The 19,446-nt window shown below is 39.9% G+C and overlaps 1 protein-coding gene across 1 annotated transcript in view; it reads right to left on the reverse strand.

The window, feature by feature from the left end:
• Positions 1–319: 319 nt before the first annotated feature.
• The window catches only part of DDX10 (DEAD-box helicase 10), a 160,136-nt gene continuing 141,009 nt past the window's right edge, over positions 320–19,446 (reverse strand). The window contains exons 17-18 of the mRNA XM_069014291.1: positions 10,445–10,578; positions 320–1,002 (exon numbers count right to left, since the gene is read on the reverse strand). Coding sequence (XP_068870392.1) covers positions 813–1,002; positions 10,445–10,578 — 324 coding nt within the window. The 3' untranslated portion in view covers positions 320–812. The remainder of the gene's footprint in view (positions 1,003–10,444; positions 10,579–19,446) is intronic.

The following is a 19,446-nucleotide window of genomic DNA, read 5'->3' on the forward strand; positions in this document are numbered from 1 at the left end:
GACAGTATAGGGTATAGGGAGAAGAGGAAAGGTTTGCACTGAATAGGTGCTGATAGATTCCTGTGACAAAAACAAAAAAAAAAAAAGGAAAAAGTGATACTGACAAAAAAGAAGTATTTAATATGTTCATATGGAAAGAACAAACAGACACAACTCTGAGACAGTGTGTTCTCATTCATATGGGATTCAAATACAAGACTCGGTTTTAGCCTCTAAAAGTTGTTTTCTGAATTGCGTAACATCCGTGACAGAATCATAACAGAAATGATACCTGAAGGATGAATGTATGCTTTCATAACAAAGCTGAGACACCATTAAGTTTACATCTAGAAATTTTTATTAAAATATTTTTTAAATATGTGCCTTATACACAGAAGAAAGTACGTACTTTATTTTTAAGTAATATTATCTGAGCTGCCAACAGTATTTCTTCCTTAAAAATTTTAGTACACATATATCTTCCAAAATAACAAACCTGGCACAGTCAAGAAAGGAACATCCTGTTTTCATTTAAAGCAAGACTAAAATAAAAGAAGATAATTACTTCAAAACTTGGGAGATTTAAAATTATGAACGTGCTACTGCAAAATGACACCTTGGGATTTAGGTTGAAAAGTTCATTTAGAAAGCCTTATAAATCAAACTAAATATTGGCTATAATCTATAAGGCAATCTAAGGCAATCCCATTGCATGTAGAACTCATTTATCTACATTCACTGGTACCCAGCTGCCCAGATGCCAAATTCATTTTCTGTAAACTACTGACAAAACTGTGGAAATGTCCCAGAGAAGAAAACCTGCAGAAAAATAATTAGCTGTGACTGTTGAGCAGATGCAGTACAAGCTCTTCATCCTCTGCCAGAGAAAGCCCAGTATCTAATGGCAAATAAGGATCCTCCTCTTGGCTGAATTGCACCTTCTTTCTTTTCAATGGCATTTCTTCTGCTGTGGCACTGTTGCTATTGCTCCTCTTCCTTCTTCCACTCTTCTCCTCAAGTTCACTGCAGAAAAAAATCAATTAGTCTTTTTAACAACTGTGGTAATCAGTATCATCATGTAATCTAACAATTCCTTTTAAACAAGGCAAATTTGTGTCAAGATAAGAGCAAACAAAATTACAATTCAGAAGGGTGAAGCAATGGAAGCTGATGGACTCTGAATGTCTAAATTAGAGCTGCTCTCAGACCGAGGTGCTGGTGGATGTTCTGTCTTAATTGATTACGGTGTATCAAGATATTGCTATCAGACTTATCTAATATTTGCTGTCTAATACAGCAACAGACAACTTGACAAAACTGATTTAGCAATGTGTCAGTGGACCTTGACATGCACTCAAGATCTTGCTTACAATAAATATGCACCAAAAATAAAAATATAAGAACTGTCATTTCGCTGGCAAATCCTACACTTAATACAGTTTTGATTTGGGACTATCTCATTTGATCATTCTTTCCCCTTCTTTCAGACATTTCCCTTAGACGCTATTAACCACCTCTGCCATGAGAGGAAGAGGAAAAGCCCAAACCCAGTAATTTTCCCTGGTGAATTCCTACTTCTGCTGCTGTTTCTCTTAAGACTTAAATGAATTGCCTTTTGCAGCCTTCAATCTGGATGAAACAGCTGCCAATCTGTTTCATAACCCTGGCTTCTACCACATGGCCACGTGACAACAATGGGAGTAAAGACAGAGCTTTCATGTATCTTCACATGTTTTTTGTCCAAAACATAGAAAAAATGCTGTAAGTCTTCTTACCTAAGTTTTAAACAATCTAATATAATAAAATCTATTCTAAGATCTGTGAACCAGATTATGGAGAGTTGGTTGTCGTATACTGTAGGGTAGAATTCAAACCCAAAAACCAGAAAAATGCAAATCCCCACACCCCAGACCATTCCATCCAAACAAGCTAACTGAAACAAAACAGCATTCTCAGCTTTCCATGTTTGTAGTTTTTAAAATGTAACAAAAATAAAAATGAAAGTTCAGAAACAGAGCTTGGGTTTTTCTTAAAAAGTTGGCTGAATTCAGATTTTCAATTAAAATTTGTCAAATTTCTACTCAGAAAATTCAGTTTACTTACAAAAAGAGTTTCAACAAGAATTTTTTTCTGTCCATAATTTTTACAATGGCTTAAGTGTAAATGCAATGCTTGTGAAACGCTTCATTCAGAAATATTGTTTAGAGACTTAACAATTAGAAACAGCAGTTAAAATAAACAGCTCTAATTGGGCAATACTGTCCTTAGAATCAACACAGCAGAGGAACCCAATGCCAATTCAAACCACATTCAGCTGCCCACCTTATTTTTTTCCATTAATAGGACTAGTTAACAGTCTGTGAAATGCTGGTCTCACCACTCACTGGAAACCAGCCTAACCCAAACATTAACCCCAAAAGATGGCAGTTTTCAGCAAGTCCCCAAATGCTCTCTGAGAGGGATCAGCAGCACAATGCAGCTTGTACACTGTGCTTTCTGGCTGCCCCTCCAGAGAGATGAAGGAGGTATTACACGAGATCTGACAGCCTTGTGCTGGTGGGCTGCACATGTGTGACCTGCCCCCCTCTCTTATCCATCCCACCTTTCATAGAAGAACAATGCCACCTCCTGCCTACTACTCATTACAGCCCAGAGAAAGGAGGGAAATCCTGTAAGAAACACCCTGCATTTCCACAAGGCAAATGAAATACCCTACCTTTATATTGTTCTTCCCTGCCTACCCAAGAGAAATAGTGTAAAGAAACGTGGTCTAATGAAGGGTGTCCTTGTCCATGGCAGGGGTTGTTGGGACCTAGATAATCCAGAAGGTCCCTTCCAACCCAAAACATTCAGTGATTCCATGAATAGATGATGACTGCTCCAAATACTCACTCTTCCTATCATTCACAGGATATAGCAACTTTGCAGGCTTTGAGCTGTCATTTGCTTGGGGGCGGCTTCTCAGGGCTCGCTACCAACATTTCATTCCTTTTCTGGGGAAAGGACTCTCATATTTCTCTCTGTAGTGCTTAAGATATTCCATAAATGCTGAAGCTATACTGACAGTATATGAAAATATACTGAAGCATTAAGAATTCTCACTTTTCCAAGTGGACAGTGTGGGTCTGTGCTGGAGTTTCATGGTGTTCACTTTGATCAGGACAGACTGTAGGGGTTCACTTTAAAAGCACAAGGAAGGCCTCATTAAATAAAAGCATTTTAGCTTGTTTGCAAAAGAGCCAATTATTTCCAGTCTTTGAATGGACTCTGAAGCCCAGTTTGCATTCATAATTGACTAATGCTTCATCTAGGACATTAGTTTAAAACATCTTAGCAATTAAAACACTGCAGAAACCTCACAAACTATGCATTTGTACCTACAAGTTACGAAACAGCAGACTTTAAATACCAAAAATTATAATCACTTCTGGAGTTTCAGAGGCCCATAGGCCTAGATAACCATAAGGTAAAACATTTAAATATAAAGCACATTCAGAAGGAACTGAACTGTGAGATTCCTCACTTTTTTCCACGAACAAGAGCACATGAACATAATTATAATTAATTTTCATTGTAAGTTTTGTGGTATGATTCTGCAGAGTCAAGCTGCTTCTTACTGGTACTGAGGGATTGTGCAGCTTGATTAGCAGTGTAAACTGAAGATGCATCTACACATTAGCAAGTGTATTTTCACACTAATTTGACCCCAGCTGGGCTGTGAACTGGAGAAGTGAATAAAGAGGAATGTGTAACACAGGAAGCAGCAGCAGCAGCAAAACCAACAAGCAATGAAGAGAGCTAAATAGTTGTGTTTCTGTGATGCACAAAAAGTAGATGCAAAACAGTATTTGATAACAACAGCTTAGGAAGGTAAGCAGACAATCATGTGAAAAGTGCGAATAAGATGTTCCAAATTTTGACGTACAGAAGGAAGACAGACTCACTGTCCACAGAATGATTGGGGTTGAAAGGGGCCTTTGAAGCAGCAAGTCCAACTCCCATCCCTGTTCCTTCAGGATGGATTTTTACCAGCGCTGATTTGGGTGGTGGAAAGGGGCTGTACTACTCTGGAGGAGCAGGCAGAGTTGTAGATTTTACAAAAGGCAACAGTGCAATTTCAAAAGGAAGACGGAAAATGCGTGGCATCACGATGCTCAGACATATCCTGTGCTCATTCAGGGTGCTTCTCCTTAGCTGTTTGGAGAGATGTAACAGGCATAACTCTCAGCTCCACATGTGAATGGACTGAGTGTGCAAAAGCAGCTATATGGGAATAACTTCCGCACTTACTGTCAAATGAATTCCTCCTCAGTCTCCATTAACTGAAGGCCTGTCACCCTGCAGAGCCAGTCTTTTTACCGTCGGTCATTTTCCATGGACATAAATGGCCCCTTACTCCTCACAAACACACAAACTGATGCACTACCAGCTAGTGTCCACAAATAGCCAAAATAAGGTTCTTCTGAGGTAAATTATTTTCTAGCAGAACAACTCACTTAGAAAGCAACCCCCAATTCAGATCCAAACCAAGGCCAGTGCATCTTTTTGTCTTCTGCTGATAACATTTCAAAAGTGGCACGTGCAGATGGTTTACAATTCCTTCCTTTTACCATCTGGTGAAATTTATCTTTCCAGCTGCCTGAACAATCCATGCAGTCTGAGGCTGCCTGATGAAAGGATTTACTTTGTGCTTACACAGGTGAGGAGCCAACTTATCAAGAGGCACAGTAATTTCTGTAGCCACCATTTGCACAGCTGTAACACTAAGTAAGATGCTATCATTTGGCAGGTAATATTTATTACTCAAACATTAAAGCATGGTTTATGAATCCTGTCCCTAAAACAAACACTAGCATATTTGGATGGCATCTGGGAAACAGGATCTAACTATGACCATGATTGCTATACACCAAGAAACTCTAATTTTAAACTACTACAAAATAAACTCACAAGTATGTTTTCAGGTAATACCAGGGAAAAATAGAAAGCTTTAATTGTTAGTATTTAGCTTGCTTCTGGGCTTTAAGCAATGTCTTAACAAGCCATAGGGTTTAGATTTTAAATGCTTGAGAATGAGACATTTGAAATGCGCAGTCACACAGCCAAGTTGCTGTTGTTTAAACAATATGGTCCTGCAAGATCTCCAGACAGGCTCTGCTTCACTTAACATTTATCAGAGAACGCTTTGGAGCCTAGGTTTACCACCACTCCTCTGGAAAAAAAACACCCTTACCACTGAACTACAGGCCATGAGTCAAGTTTCCAGGCTGCAATAAAGCACACAAGCTCTTTCCCAAAGAAATGTACAGGAATAATGAATGAATCTCCTAGTAAAATACAGTTCAGAAAAGTTAGGAATAATTTATCCCATAAATATTGGCATTTTGCTAATCAAACATGCTGTGCCCAAAACTTTTTCCATGTAATAAATTTTAATTCACAAGGCCATGGCAGCAATCCTAATGAAGATTAATTACTGCAGTCCCTTCCATAAAGCCCAGTGCAGCTTCTTCCTTACTTGCTGTCAGAATGCTACAGCACATAGAAATGGTAATTAAAATATATTGCACTGAGTTATTTTCTGGATCTGGACTGGCTGGATTGATGGGCAGAGGAACCTCTATGAGGTTCAACAAGGCCAGTGTCAGGTCCTGCACTTGAGTCACAACAACCCCAAGCAGTGCTACAAGATGGGGGCAGTGACTGGGAAACTGCCCAGAAGAAAAGGACCGAGGAGTGCTGATCAACAGTGGCTAACCATGATCCAGTGTGTGGCCAAGAAGGCCAATGGCACCTGGCCTGGATCAGCAGTGGTGTGGCCAGCAGGACCAGGGCAGTGACCGTCCCCCTGTACTCGGCACTGCTGAGGCCACACCTCCAATCCTGTGCTCAGTTCTGGGCCCCTCACTGCCAGAAAGACATTGAGGGGCTGGAGCGTGTCCAGAGAAGGGCAACGGAGCTGGGGAAGGGTCTGGAGCACAAGTGCTGTGAGGAGCAGCTGAGGGAGCTGGGGGTGTTTAGCCTGGAGAGAAGGAGGCTCAGAGGGGACCTAGAACTCTCTAGAACTGCCTGAAAGGAGGGTGTAACCAGATGGGGGCCGGTCTCTTCTCCAAAGTAACAAGTGACAGAGACAGGAAGAAGTAGCTTCAAGTTGCACCAGTGGAGGTTTAGATTGGATGACAGGAAATATTTCTTCATCAAAAAGACTTGCTGCCAAGCCCTGGAACAGGCTGCCCAGGGAGGTGGTGAAGTCACCATCCCTGGAGGTATTTAAAGACGAGTAGATTTGCCACTCAAGGACATGGTTTAGTGGGACTTGGCAGTGCTAAAAGGTTCTTTTAACCTAAATGATTCTATGATTCCCTTACTGGCCACTCCACTGATATAAATCAAAACATCTCTACAGCTGAACATATAAGCCTCTATCAAGAGCAATTCAATATCTCAATGTCCAATTTTGCAGCTCATCAGAATGACCAAGGCTTTTAAACTGAGACCTTTTATAATGTCTCCCCTATGGTGCTTTTCTGGCCATCACAACATTAAGTTCTGGCCTACACAAAGTCACAGATATGACCTGAATAATCCATGTTAGAAGGAGCACCATGATTTGCTGATGAATCGTCTCAAAATACAAAGTAATGTCAACCTCAATAAGAATGACCTAAAACTCAGGAGGTCAACATCAGCATCCTGCTGTAAGAAGCTGCAAGAAACTGCAATTTGCCCATAATTTTCATAAATAAAGGAAGGCACACAACAAAGTAGCACTGACTACTAACTTGCATACTTGTCACCTGGTGACTGTCCAAAAAGTCACAAACAAAACAGTACCAGAACTAAGATATTTCTCCTCACATCCAAGATCTTTTCCATGCTGGTCTAGGAGGTAATGTGATCAGTCACACTCGTTAAAGATTTAAAGAAGGTAATGATGAGGTCAACTGGAACTTTGTTCTTCCTCAGCATTTTTTATTTTAAGAGGCTGAGGAATTAGAAATACCAAAAACTCAATCTGACTGCAAAATGAATATTTAAGAAATCCAGCTGCTTTTCTTTCACTCTGTTCTATATTCTTAGATTTTTCACCTCATTAACAACTTACATTTGATAGCCTTAAACCAAATATGATGAATGTTGCTAGATATACAAAAATTAATCTCATATTACATGCTTGAAGTCATTAATTACTCTGCTTGTAGAGGTATGGCTGGAAGGGAATTTTATGCAAAGGCAAATTTAACTCATGATTTGTACAGCTCCCCCAGATTAAAAAAAATTCCATGGGAGGACAGAGAGAATATTAACAATGGTTTTGACTTCTGAAACCATGGACAGTTGGTCTATTTTTAAAGACTATTGAAGAAAGATACCCTAGGTCTCACATACTTACTGTGAATTATCCCTTTTAGAAGCATTTTTCCCCCCTTAAAGGAAGGAGCAGCTAGTGTAGCCCAACATACTTCTATTTTAATCCAACACTTTGAGCAAAATTGCTGGATTTTGGAAATGTAAAACAGAATAGAGTTGTGATTTCTAATCTCAAAGCCTAATTTGACTGTCTGCTACTCTCAGCTGATTTGTTTTTGTTAAAATCATTAGGTCAATATTTTCCAGCCCCAAATGCAGCTCATCATACAATGCAATAGCAATTCCAAGAAAGATGCATGAGGCATGAGCACTGATTTAACAATCAAGCCCCAAATTAATTTCCTTCACTGTATCTTGCTCCTTCTCAAAAGTCTTCTACAGGGTGCTCAGAGCACCTCACCAGACATACCTACACTGAGCATCAAGGCTGACTTTGGAGCAGCTGCAAACAACCTTTGCATTTCTAGAAGTGCCCGAGCGGGGTGTGTTGGAATGCAGAGCCGTTGATGACTCTGGTGACAGTGCAGCATGTGATGGATGATCCTGTTCTGGTCACAGCCTGCCCAAGGAATATCAGTCATGTTGTTACAGGCTAAATGGATTTGGCCATGGTGTGGGCACAAGTATTGGCATGTGATTGTCCACAACTGCTGCGACTTCAGATCGTGCCAACTAAACCTCTTCTGGGCAATGTCTCAGTGTATTTTGGTGCAGTAGGACAGGCCAAAGACTGTTTCCAGTAAGCACTGTTGATGAAACCACATTTCTATAACATGTGTAGTGGTCTGTTCTCCAGCTCCAAAGTCAGCTTTGATGCTCAGTGTCGGTATGTCTAGAGATACACAAAAGGAAACCTACCTGCTTTTCTTTGGTGTACGTTCTTTCTTTCCTAATCTACTCCACAGGAAGGGAAAATGACCAAGGACGTTGACCTTCTTTGAGTCCTAGCTCTCCTTAAGAGCACGTGCCCTAACTCCAGGGGGGCCAGATCAGCCACTGATTCAACAGAAGTCTGCACTTATTACCACTGCCAAAAATCCATCCATCTCTGTCAACTTTTATTCTTAAAGCACAGCTAATCTTGAGTCTAGCTGACATTCTGAGGAAAGGATCAATACAAAACATGATGTATGAATATATACTCCCCCTTGCACAAAGAAGGAGCGATTTACTGCTGCTCAGAAAAAGCAATGCACTTCCCCATCCTTGTCAGTTCTATTGACACACACTGGTGAATAGGCTCCAGGGGACATGGCCACTAGCCTGTTAACTTAGGGCTACCCAGTCCTTAAATCCATGTCCCACACCCAGTCATACTGACTCCACAACATTCAGTGACAGATAGGTAAGGACAATCGAGTCCCTAGGATTTATCTGATTCAGATGTGAAAAGCAAAAGCTTTATGAACTTAGACATCTAGAAGAGAGCAAAATAAAAACCTATGCTCCCATTTAAGTGTCAAAATCATCCTTCTCAACCTGTTACACGATACACTGTTTGTCAGAAACACACAAGCGGCCTTCTTGTTGCGGTAAACCACGCAGGACTGCAGGCAGTATCCCTTCATCTTCCCACATTTGGCTGGCATCAACTACAGATCCTGATTCCCACCCTGTGCTTTTCTATTAAACTACATGAAACAAAATCTTCTGGTTCATACAGTTATAAACACTGTTTTAAATTAAATTAATTTATTATTATATATTTACTTCAAACTCAGAGTCCACTTCATTTGAGCGTTGAAGAGTCTGAGCAATACTGAACCATAGAACTTATCAAGTTTTACCATGCACAAATTTATTTAATACAGCACAGGTGCAAAGAGATCATCCAAATTCTCAAATTACTTCCACATTTTTCCTTCCACACTGAAAGAACCTGCAATATGACAGAAGAGAAATGCATTTCTGAAACAGTACAAACCCACCACTGGTCAAGGCTGAGCCTATCAGTGATAGTGAGAGTGCCTCTGGGATAAGATAGTTAAGAAGGGAGAAAAAACAGCACAACAGCAACTGCATCCAGAGTAAGGAGTGAGAACATGTGAGAGAAACAGCCCTGCAGACACCAAGATCAGTGCAGAAGGAGGGGCAGGAGGTGCTCCAGGTGCCAGAGCAGAGATTCCCCCACAGCCCGTAGGACAGCCCACAGAGCTGTGCCCCTGCAGCCCATGGAGCCTCAGGAGGCTGTGACCCCTTGGGAAGCCCATGCTGGAGCAGGCTCCTGGCAGGACCTGGAGGAGAGAGGAGCCCATGCTGGAGAACATTCACGTTTGCTGGCAGGATTTGTGAGCCCACGCTGGAGGAACCTGCTCCTGAATGACTGTATGCCATGGAAGGGACCCACATTGGAATAGTTCATGAAGAATTGCAGCCCACAGGAAAGAGTTGAAGAAGATTGTGGAAGTGGAAGAGAGACCCCACATGGCAGCAGGGAAAGGATCCTCCCCTGAGGACTGGCAGAAACAACACATGATGAACAGACTGCAACCTCCATTCCCCATCCTGCAGTGCTGCTGAGGATGTAGAAAAAATTTTAAGTTAATCCTGGGAAGAAGAGAGATGTGGGGAGTGTTTTAAGATCCGGGTTTATTTCTCATTACCCTACTGTCATGTGATCAGTAATAAATAAATTCATTTTTTCCCAAGTGAAGTCTGCTTCGCCCATGACAGTAGCTGGTGAGGGATCTCTCCTGGTGTTATCTTGAGCCCTGAGCCTTTCATTACATTTCTCTCTCAGGTGAGGACGGCAGTGACAGAGTGAAAGAGTGAAAGAGTGGCTTTGGTGGGCACCGGGCATCCAGACAGGGTCAATCCGCCATGGAAACACATGAAACCTCCAGGGTATTAGTCAAGATTTGTGCACGTGAAACAGTCTCCCTGAGATCCCTTCAACACTGACTCAAAAATCTTTTTCATATAACTTCACAAAAGAAAATAATAGCCTTTAGCTCAGATTTCTGTTCAGTACCTAACACACAAACTTTTATACTAAGTACTGTGAGAAAGAGGAGGACTGTAAGATGAATTTGTAAACAAAACAGTTTATAAAAAACATCAACATTTTTAAATGAACGTGGAAGATGGTGCATACCTATAGCTGTCTTCACTTTCTGAATCCTGTTCTTCATCAGAGTCTTTATATTTATCAGGATCTGGGAGAGTGCTTGGATCAAACTCTTCCTCACTTCCACTGTGAGCAAGAAAGGCCACTGTTTCCTCTTCAACCTGTCAGGTGATAAATGGAGAGTTACAAGACAAGCAAACAAGTCCATGTTACTCGTCACAACCCCATTAATAGGGAGGCTGTAACAGAAACCATTGCCCTCAAATGCAAAGACCACCAGTATTACAGCCAGGAAAAGAGAGTAATTTCTGTCATCATCAGTGCTCTTCTCCAAGGCTGTTTGTTAAAGGTTGAAGAAACATTATTACAAAAGGAAGCACAAGGATTTATGTTCAAATTCTACTTTGCAATATTGAAATCTTAAATCTACCAAATCTAGGAGAGATCTGGGTAGCAACTAATCAACAGCCATCTGAGAGCAAGCGTCTAAGCAATATGCAGCTTTACTGTCCCTCAGAAACACACTGGCAAAGAGATACTCACATGTGGACACATAAATCACTGCTGTTAGGTGAATTTAATGAAATACTCTGATTTAAAACTCATCTGGGTGTTCTTTCAGTTAAAAACCAAGAAGCTGCTTAAGCTAAATTAACTGCTCTAAGGGAGTTTCAACCATCCTCTACAAGAGATACATGTTCTTCAGGTATCCTCCCTCCCTCACCCCTCCTCTCTGGGGCTCAAGCTTCCCCCTGTCCCTACAGCAAGTCTCAGGACAGGCTGGTGGCATTGGCTAGTTTCCCCAGGGTGTGGCACTGCCTCACTAATTCCTTAACAAAGAGAGCACAGAAGATGCTTCTCCATAAAAGTACTGGATAATACAAAAAAAGCTGACTAATTTTGCAGATACAGTAGGTTCTGCTTCACTTAATCCTCAACTGATGGCACCACTGTTGCAAATTTTTTCTAGTAGGCATGAAAAAACCAGACTGGAGGGCATATGCAATTGTATATGCACACCGAAATGCAGATGGAAAGCTCATAGGCATTTCTAAGCAATGTGAACACTAGATCCATGCATATTTATGCTGGAAAGCAAAGACAAATTCCAGGAAACTATAATTAAAGACATTGCTACCTTTTGTTTACATATCTAATCAACATGCATACAGCTGAGTTTCTAAAACAGTACTCATTTAAATGATCTTTCATTCTATGAATAACTTCACATCATTATATATTTAAAGTTAATTTTTGTTTTGATTTTTCACCATTTCTATCACCATGTTTTTAAAGACCAGTCTTTATGTGCACCTACCTTTTCTTGCAATAAAAATTAATTTTTTTTTTTTTTAAAGAAGCCAAATAGAAACCATACCAATGGTCTCTTTTATATCTGCATATAGAGTGAGTGAAAGGCAATGAGCTGGTCAAGGGTAAGATTAGTCACCACTGCAAGAGTCCATTCTTGCTTGACCAGTGACACTTCTGCAATGTACTGAAAGCAAGCAGAAGAAAGGCATAAAAGCCAGATTTGCAATCAGAAAGCAGAGGAAAAACATACTGAACACACATTTTCTTCTTTACTACTTTAAATACCAGTAAAGGTAATTATATAGCTGGGTGTATAAAATGACTAAAAGCATCATCAGACTCTTCAACACTATAAGCTTCCTAAGGTGACAACACTGACAGAAAAGCATGTTGGTTCACAGTAACTTCAGGTAGCACTTCACAAGAAAATTGGTTTTGGTTCTGCAGGGTTTTTGCTTACAAAAAAACCATCTTCAAGCTCATCTTTAGTACAATATTACAGAGCATTACTAACTCCACAGAAGACATTTTGAAGGTCACCTTTCTGCTAATGAATTTTCTTATTTGAAAATCATTCTGCATTAAATTATAGCTTATTTTAATTTATCACAACATTAAATATTTGCTCTTTACTTGTCCTTCCAATTGCACCTATTCTTTCAATACAACTAGTACATACCAATCTTATATTTAAAAAGAAGAGAAAAAGAGAAGTAGCATTCAAAGCTGTTGTATGGAACAATGTATTTTTTAATATGTACAAGTGACACCATGCAAAAGAGTTTGTAATACTAACATCTATTGGCAGTCATCTTTTAAGACTTGGGCTATTCATTCATATTCTCCATTATGACACACAGACCAAACCTTCACTTTCACTACATATTCATATTAATTTTTTCCAAGAGAAAATACGCAGAGAAGTGTTAAACATAATGCTTGCTATAGCAAAAGAAATAATTGGCAAAGATGCCTCTTTCATTCATCAGGAATCATGAGGTTGTATTTCTTATAAGTATCACTGCTTACATATTCATTAAAATATTTCTAAGACCCTGAAATTATTAAGAACCTGAGCAGGAACATTTATCATCCAAAGCTGAACAACAGAAACTCATTATTTTTCCTCTCTCACTTCAAATTTATATCAGCCAGTCAGGAAGAAGAAATCTTGTGACTTCACATTACTCACCACAAGAGCTGGAGAAAAGAAGTAAAATCATAGTTCAAAATGACACGTGTAAAACTTCTTCACATACAAATAGGATGCAATTTACAGACTCAGGATTAGACTTGTCCTAAGGCAACTGCCATCCAAAGAGATTAGAAGAACAGATTTTGACAGCCTGTACTTTATGTCTAAGGCTGGCGACAACGAAACACACACTTTGGAGTGTGTATTTACTGTGAAGTTCAACTGTGGAAGGAAACCTGCCACGCTTCACACTGAAGACATCAAAACAGGCTGGCCAGGAGAACTGGATTTGGTGGCAATCATCTTTTCACTCTGCTCAGGGATGACAAGCTCTCTCTTTGTACCACACCGGCCCTTGTGCTTTGTAATTTCAGTTCCACAGAAACCCGTACAAGTACTTTCAGTTTGAGCATGACACTGAATGCAAACATTTTTGCATTCACACAGCCTCCCTCTGAGGCATAAAGAGATTCTTCTTATGCAAACTCAACATTTTAGAAAAATTCAGCAAGATTTCTGTGCTGGAACTTTTGGAAACCTTCTTGCCTTCAACATTCCACATTGTACCAAGTCAACAACAATCACATATGACCTTACTGCAGTCATTTTGAAAACATACACCTACTGACACAGACAAGGCAGGCTCCTCTAGAGCTTTTGCCATGTTGATCAACAGAATACCTCTAATTCAACTTCTGTCTTTGTTACAAGACATAATGACATCTTCCTCTCCTCCTAAAGAGGTCTGAATGGCTGGTGGAGCTCAAGTAAATTAGTTAGGCAGGCTAAGAGAAACTTAAAATGAAGAAACTGATGTACCTCAGACACTCAAGAGACTCAAATGTTCCAAAAAACAGAATGATGTCTCATTTCTACCAGGCATTAGGCACTCAGGTGGTAATTATCTGACTACCATCAGAAGGGGAGAAAAGGGAGAACTGAAAAAAATACAGTGAAAACCTGAACATACCTTAAAAAAAGTTGTACTTACCAAGATTTCATTTCTAAAATATATATTCATTATGGTACTGAATTTATATCTGATGTAATAGGGTTTTTTCCTCCAACTAAATTGTCTAGAGTTGCACTTTTTATGTTCAACCCTTTAAGCAATTTATCAGTTTCTGGCAACCAGGTTGAGAGGGGAGAAATAATTTCTTAGGCACTATCAGTTCTGTCCATAGTGTTTTACAAAGCACAGTGGGGGAATATTTCCAATTAGCTGGAAATAAAACTTTTAAGGTTTGTTTAGAATTTGATCACACTTAATTTGAGTCCATCAGGAGCCACACTTGCACAATATGTCCTTTTTGAGCTGTGCCACCCGTCAGTTTTTGCTACTATGGCCTCTCCCAGTAAGAGGTGCTTGTGATTGTAATGCCAAGAAAAGGTAAGTTCTAAATACTGCTAGGAGGTTGCCCAACACAGGTACACAACTTTTAAAAGTTTAGCATATTATGGCTCATATAAAAGGATATTTAAAAATAAAATACCTTGTAAGATCTGACAGCATTCCAATTTTCTTAATTTTCTTCTTTTTGACAATATTTTTTCAGATGAAAACAGAAGTTGCATCATGTTTATGATGGAACCCATTTATATACACAGAGAGGTTTTACAGCAGCCCCTTTAAAACATTTTACTCTGGATTCTCCTGATCACCTCACAGGTTTGGGTTTTTTTCATAGCTTGTACCCCCAACCCACCCCAATGTCCCCAGCTGATGAATGATTGCTCTGGTATTTCATCATGTACATTGCCCCAAAGGAATACAGCTATTCTGACAGTTCAAAAATGAAATGCAGCCTTTGATGTTGCTAGGGTGTTTGATCCAACAGTTGCTTTGAAGATCAAGACAAAAGCCCTAGCCTATACTGAAAACTGACTGGGAGCCAGTGGAGCAAACTACATGCTGCTCTGACACACACAGAGCTGTCCAAGCCATGCCAAAATTCACAGCTACCCTCCATACCATCTAAGGTGCATCAGTGTTCCATGGCTCTGGCCAGAAAGGCTGGTAGCCAAGAACTGGGGAAACCACGGTCCCAGGTTAGTCAGCCAGACACAGTCCTTGCACTAAGACAATCTCACTGATCTCTGGGCTCTGGAAGGAGTCGGTAATAGCTCCTGGTTTCCACACCACTTCAGAGAATTTAATTCCTGGTTTTCACTAGAAGGGACAGGTAACTCTTAGCTTCATCTTCAATCATTCACCATTCCCAATCACTAGCAGTCACACTAAGGTTCAATTTCATCCAGTCATTCTTTATTTCTTTTTAAGCCATCCAAGATCTTAAATAAGACAGCCCGCCTAGTTTAGCCAGCAGAACCTTACTTTTACCAGAGCTCTCACATAAGGCACGTGAGAATACTTAATTTTCTTTCTTGGCATTCCTAAATGCCCCACATTTTATAGTCAGTGAATGGGTAAGTCTGTGTTCCAAACTAGCAGACACTGATACATATATTCTGACATTCAAGTTTCTGTGTAACTATAGCAAAGCAATTTGTGCTGGAAATGGCTCCTGCCACAAGCACGGTTCAGAAGCACTGAAAACACAAAACTCATTGAAATTGGTGAGTTCTAAATCTACTCAAAGACCTTTTGCTTTAATGTATTTGCATTTCAATTATAATGAATATGTCTCAGAACTAGACCTTAAGCTTCTCCTTTTCTAATTTGTTCTTCTAGGACCCATGTAGAATACTTATTGTAAAGATAAGCTTCTTCTAAGTTGTTATTAGCCACAATCATCAACGTGATTTTAGCAATAGGGAAGACAAGTATCAGGATAAAACAACTATACTGTTACCTTAAACGTAATTCATGATAATACAACAGAAAGGAAACTAAGTAACTAGGTGGGTAGCACTAAAAGCAAAATACATGCTGAAATACATTAAATTCTGGAAAGCAGCAGGGTAAAAAGAAATTATTTAAAAAGTCTGAGAGAATTAAACATGCAAGCATACTTGTCCAAAAGTCTATGGTCCTGTCAAAAAGAAACCAAACCAAAAGAACAACAAAACCCCAACCAGAGCACTACAGTGCAGAACAATGTTTTTGAACTTATGTTCTCAACACATAACCCTTGGACTGTCTTTACACTTCTCCTTTCTGTCCACTTTCAGGTTCACAGCAGTCATGGCTGTCAGCTCAAATACAGAAAGTAATTCTCCAAAGCAGTGTCTGTGTTCAAACATTTCAACACATCAGTCTTCTCCAGGGAATCTCAGCATATGTCCACAGAGACGGTGCCTACATGAGAGAACCTTCTCTGTATCACTTTCGGGCACTTTTGCAGAAGCCTCAGGGAGCTGCACCCCCTGCTGTGACACAGCAGTGTCCCACCACCACCAGCACCACTCGCAGCAGAGGCTGCAGGCAAAGATCACTCTTCGCTTAGTGATGGGCATTTTTCAAGAAGGAACAGATCGACAGCAGCACTGACATGAAATAATCAGAAAGGAAACCTTTTAAGTCTCGTAATTCTGTGAACTGGTTAGTTCTGCTCTTTTCTTGAAACAACTGATTTGTATTCAGTACACAACAAAGAGCTACACTGGCATTAAGTGCTTGTCCAATGACAGGATCTTTATGTTTTCACTGTACTGCTTAAGTCACGTCCTCTAAATGCTTGTACAAAATACGCATATAAAACAGCATACTTACAGGAGAAAAATATGAATAAAATTAATTCCAGGCAGTGAAAGTTATTTTAACTCCTTCTGGTGGTTCTACATGAAGTGAGGAAAAGAAACACAGAAGAGACATCACTGCTCATGGCACTGACTTAATTGCTTGCTGTGAGAACAAGACCTTGTGAGCCTTTGTTCCAGACAAAAGTAGCAGCTGCAATAGCTTCATACTTGTTCACATTTCCAAACAAATAACCAGTAAATCAGAAGCACCTGGCTAATGCTGCAGAATTGCAGGGTCATTTATTATTAATTGTTTTTATTGTTGTTGAATTCACCTTCTTAAGCCATGAATCCCTTTCTACAAAATTTTGCAAAAGACAACTCCTGGCACAAAAAGAGTAAGGGCTAAGTAGAAGCCACAAGAGAACAGATGAATCCAGACTGATGAATGATAAGGAGACAAGCTGCCTGGGGAAGATTTGAGCAACCAGCATGACACAGCAGAGAGACCTGCCCTCTGGTATTTCCACAAGCGTTGCTGCAGAGGGGAACCTGGATGAGGAAACTGAATACAATTCTGAGGTAGACTGGCAGCCATCCACCAGCAGACAGAAAATTATATCACCTGATAACAATTGTATCTACATGAAAAATATGACAGGCATGTCTTAGAAATGACAAGTATGAAGAACATGAAAGATTTATGGGAGGCAAGATCTTCCAGGCCAACTAATTGAAAGAAAAACAAATTTTCAGGTCTAAAATAATGTAAAGCAACTTCAAAGCAAAGAATCCAATCCAAATTAAGAATAATTGTTGAGTTAGTGTTACTCAAGGAATTGAGTAAAATATAATATGTGCAGCAGGCTTGGGCAATGCTAGTACAGGGAGAACCTACAGGAGAACCTTCAGGAAGGAGAGAGCACGTTTATCATCTGTGGTAAATGAAAGGACAAATGGAGAATTAGGAAGGATTTAGATAAACACCAGCAGGTGACCACGGCAATACTAAGGCATAGGCTAAAGTGAGAGGCATCTGGTGATACCCAGAGTGACTGTGAAAGAAGGTAGCAAAGAAGGTTGAACTTTTTTCTTGAGTATTGCCTAACCCATGAAATCCATCAGCTAAGATTTTACTTTAGGCAGAAAGGTACAGCTGGAGTAGAGAGACTGAAATAAGATTCATCAGTACAGACATGAATTTGTATTCTTCTCCATGAAGAAGAAAAGGAAAAAAGGCAAAAGGCTGTGCAAAAAATTATCACAGAAGGAGACTGAAGATTTTAATATTCCAGAAACTACAAAGGAGGAGCTAGTAGAGAAGAGAGACACCAGAACAGAGTGTGGTCACATTTGCAAACCCCCAAAAATTGAAGTGGATATGGAAAGGCCAAGTCAATGACCAACAGGTGAGAGGAAGGCTGATAATTGTTTATTGAGTAGAACTGAAACATGTCTACATTGCAAATGAAGGCCATGAAGAAATGTGGCAGCTCAAAAAGTACAAAACACCAGTGTGGAAGTGGGAATCAAAAGACAAACAGGGAAGAATTTTAAGGCAAAAGTGTGAGGGCCTAAGAGAGGAAGATTAGCAAGAAAAGATCTGATGGACATGACAGGGATGACAAAGGAACCAAGGGGGAGAGAAGAGCTGTCTGGAGCTATTTTAAAAATGGGAGAGAGAAGGAAATGGGTAGAGCAAGAAGGCATGAGAATGGCACAGGAGCTGGCTGCAAAGGATGTAGAAGAACAGCCAAGAGGAATAACAGTCCCAGATATACAAGAATGAAATCAACAGCAACAGACTAAAGAATGCATGGTGGAATACACGAAGACACCTCTTTTCTTTGCCAAAGCCATGAATGTTTCACCAAAGTATACAGGAGTTTACATGGGCTTAAAAATTATGTAGGTAACAGTAATAAAATATATCAAGGCATGGTGAGTAACAGTAGCGCTGTGCCAATAACCCTGGAAATCTCTCAGCTCCAGAATTCTTCAGCCAGGGAGTGCTAATGATAACAATTTGAAAATCCCTTTACAGGTATGACTGCAAATTTTCCTTCAAACCAACCAAAAGATCTGACAGAGAGAAGGGAAGCAGGTTACCCTCATTTCATGGAAGCCATTACTTTTTCCACTGCTGTTCTGGTTTCTATCAGTCTTTCAGGGCTTCTCGTACAAATACCACAGTTTATTAAACTAATCCAGTGAAGATGACTATCTCATTCTCAACAAAACCAAATGTTTGGAACAATGCAATGAGGGGAAAATTGAAAGCTGAGACAATTTTCCATCAAAAGCCTAAATCTGTGCCTAATTATATCCTATGCAATGGCTTGCTAAAGAATCTAAACTGTGCTATCTCAAATAGTCTTTGGGCTTTGTACTGCTGCCAAAAAGTTTTACCTTATTTCCAGTAACTGAGTAACAACTTTTGGATTCAGTAAGAAATACAAGTGGCACACAAATACTCATCTGTAGATGTTAATTAATGTACTACAGACTTCTAACCGAATCCTTGCTGCTCCCTTCAAGTCCACACTTGCAGCAAATCAGTTTCTAACTTGCTGTAAGCATTGAAGGCATCTATACAAATTTTAACCTAGGAAATGGCAATTTTCAGCTCATGTAACTTATTATAACCTAGAGTTGTTCATTAACTTGCCTGTTCATTTCAACAGCATCTAAAAAATCTTTATACTGCATAAATAATGTATTATATCCATAACAACAGGATGCAGTACGCTGTATGATTGATTACCTTGGCATTCAGCTCCTGTGGGAATAGCTTTTGTGAAACATGGCTCTATCTAACTCCCTGAAAATTACATTTTGGTAAAACTGTCTGAATGATCAAACTTAGGTATGGCTGGAC

Source organism: Aphelocoma coerulescens, chromosome 1 (genome assembly GCF_041296385.1).
Source record: "Aphelocoma coerulescens isolate FSJ_1873_10779 chromosome 1, UR_Acoe_1.0, whole genome shotgun sequence".
Classification (NCBI taxonomy): Eukaryota; Metazoa; Chordata; class Aves; order Passeriformes; family Corvidae; genus Aphelocoma; species Aphelocoma coerulescens.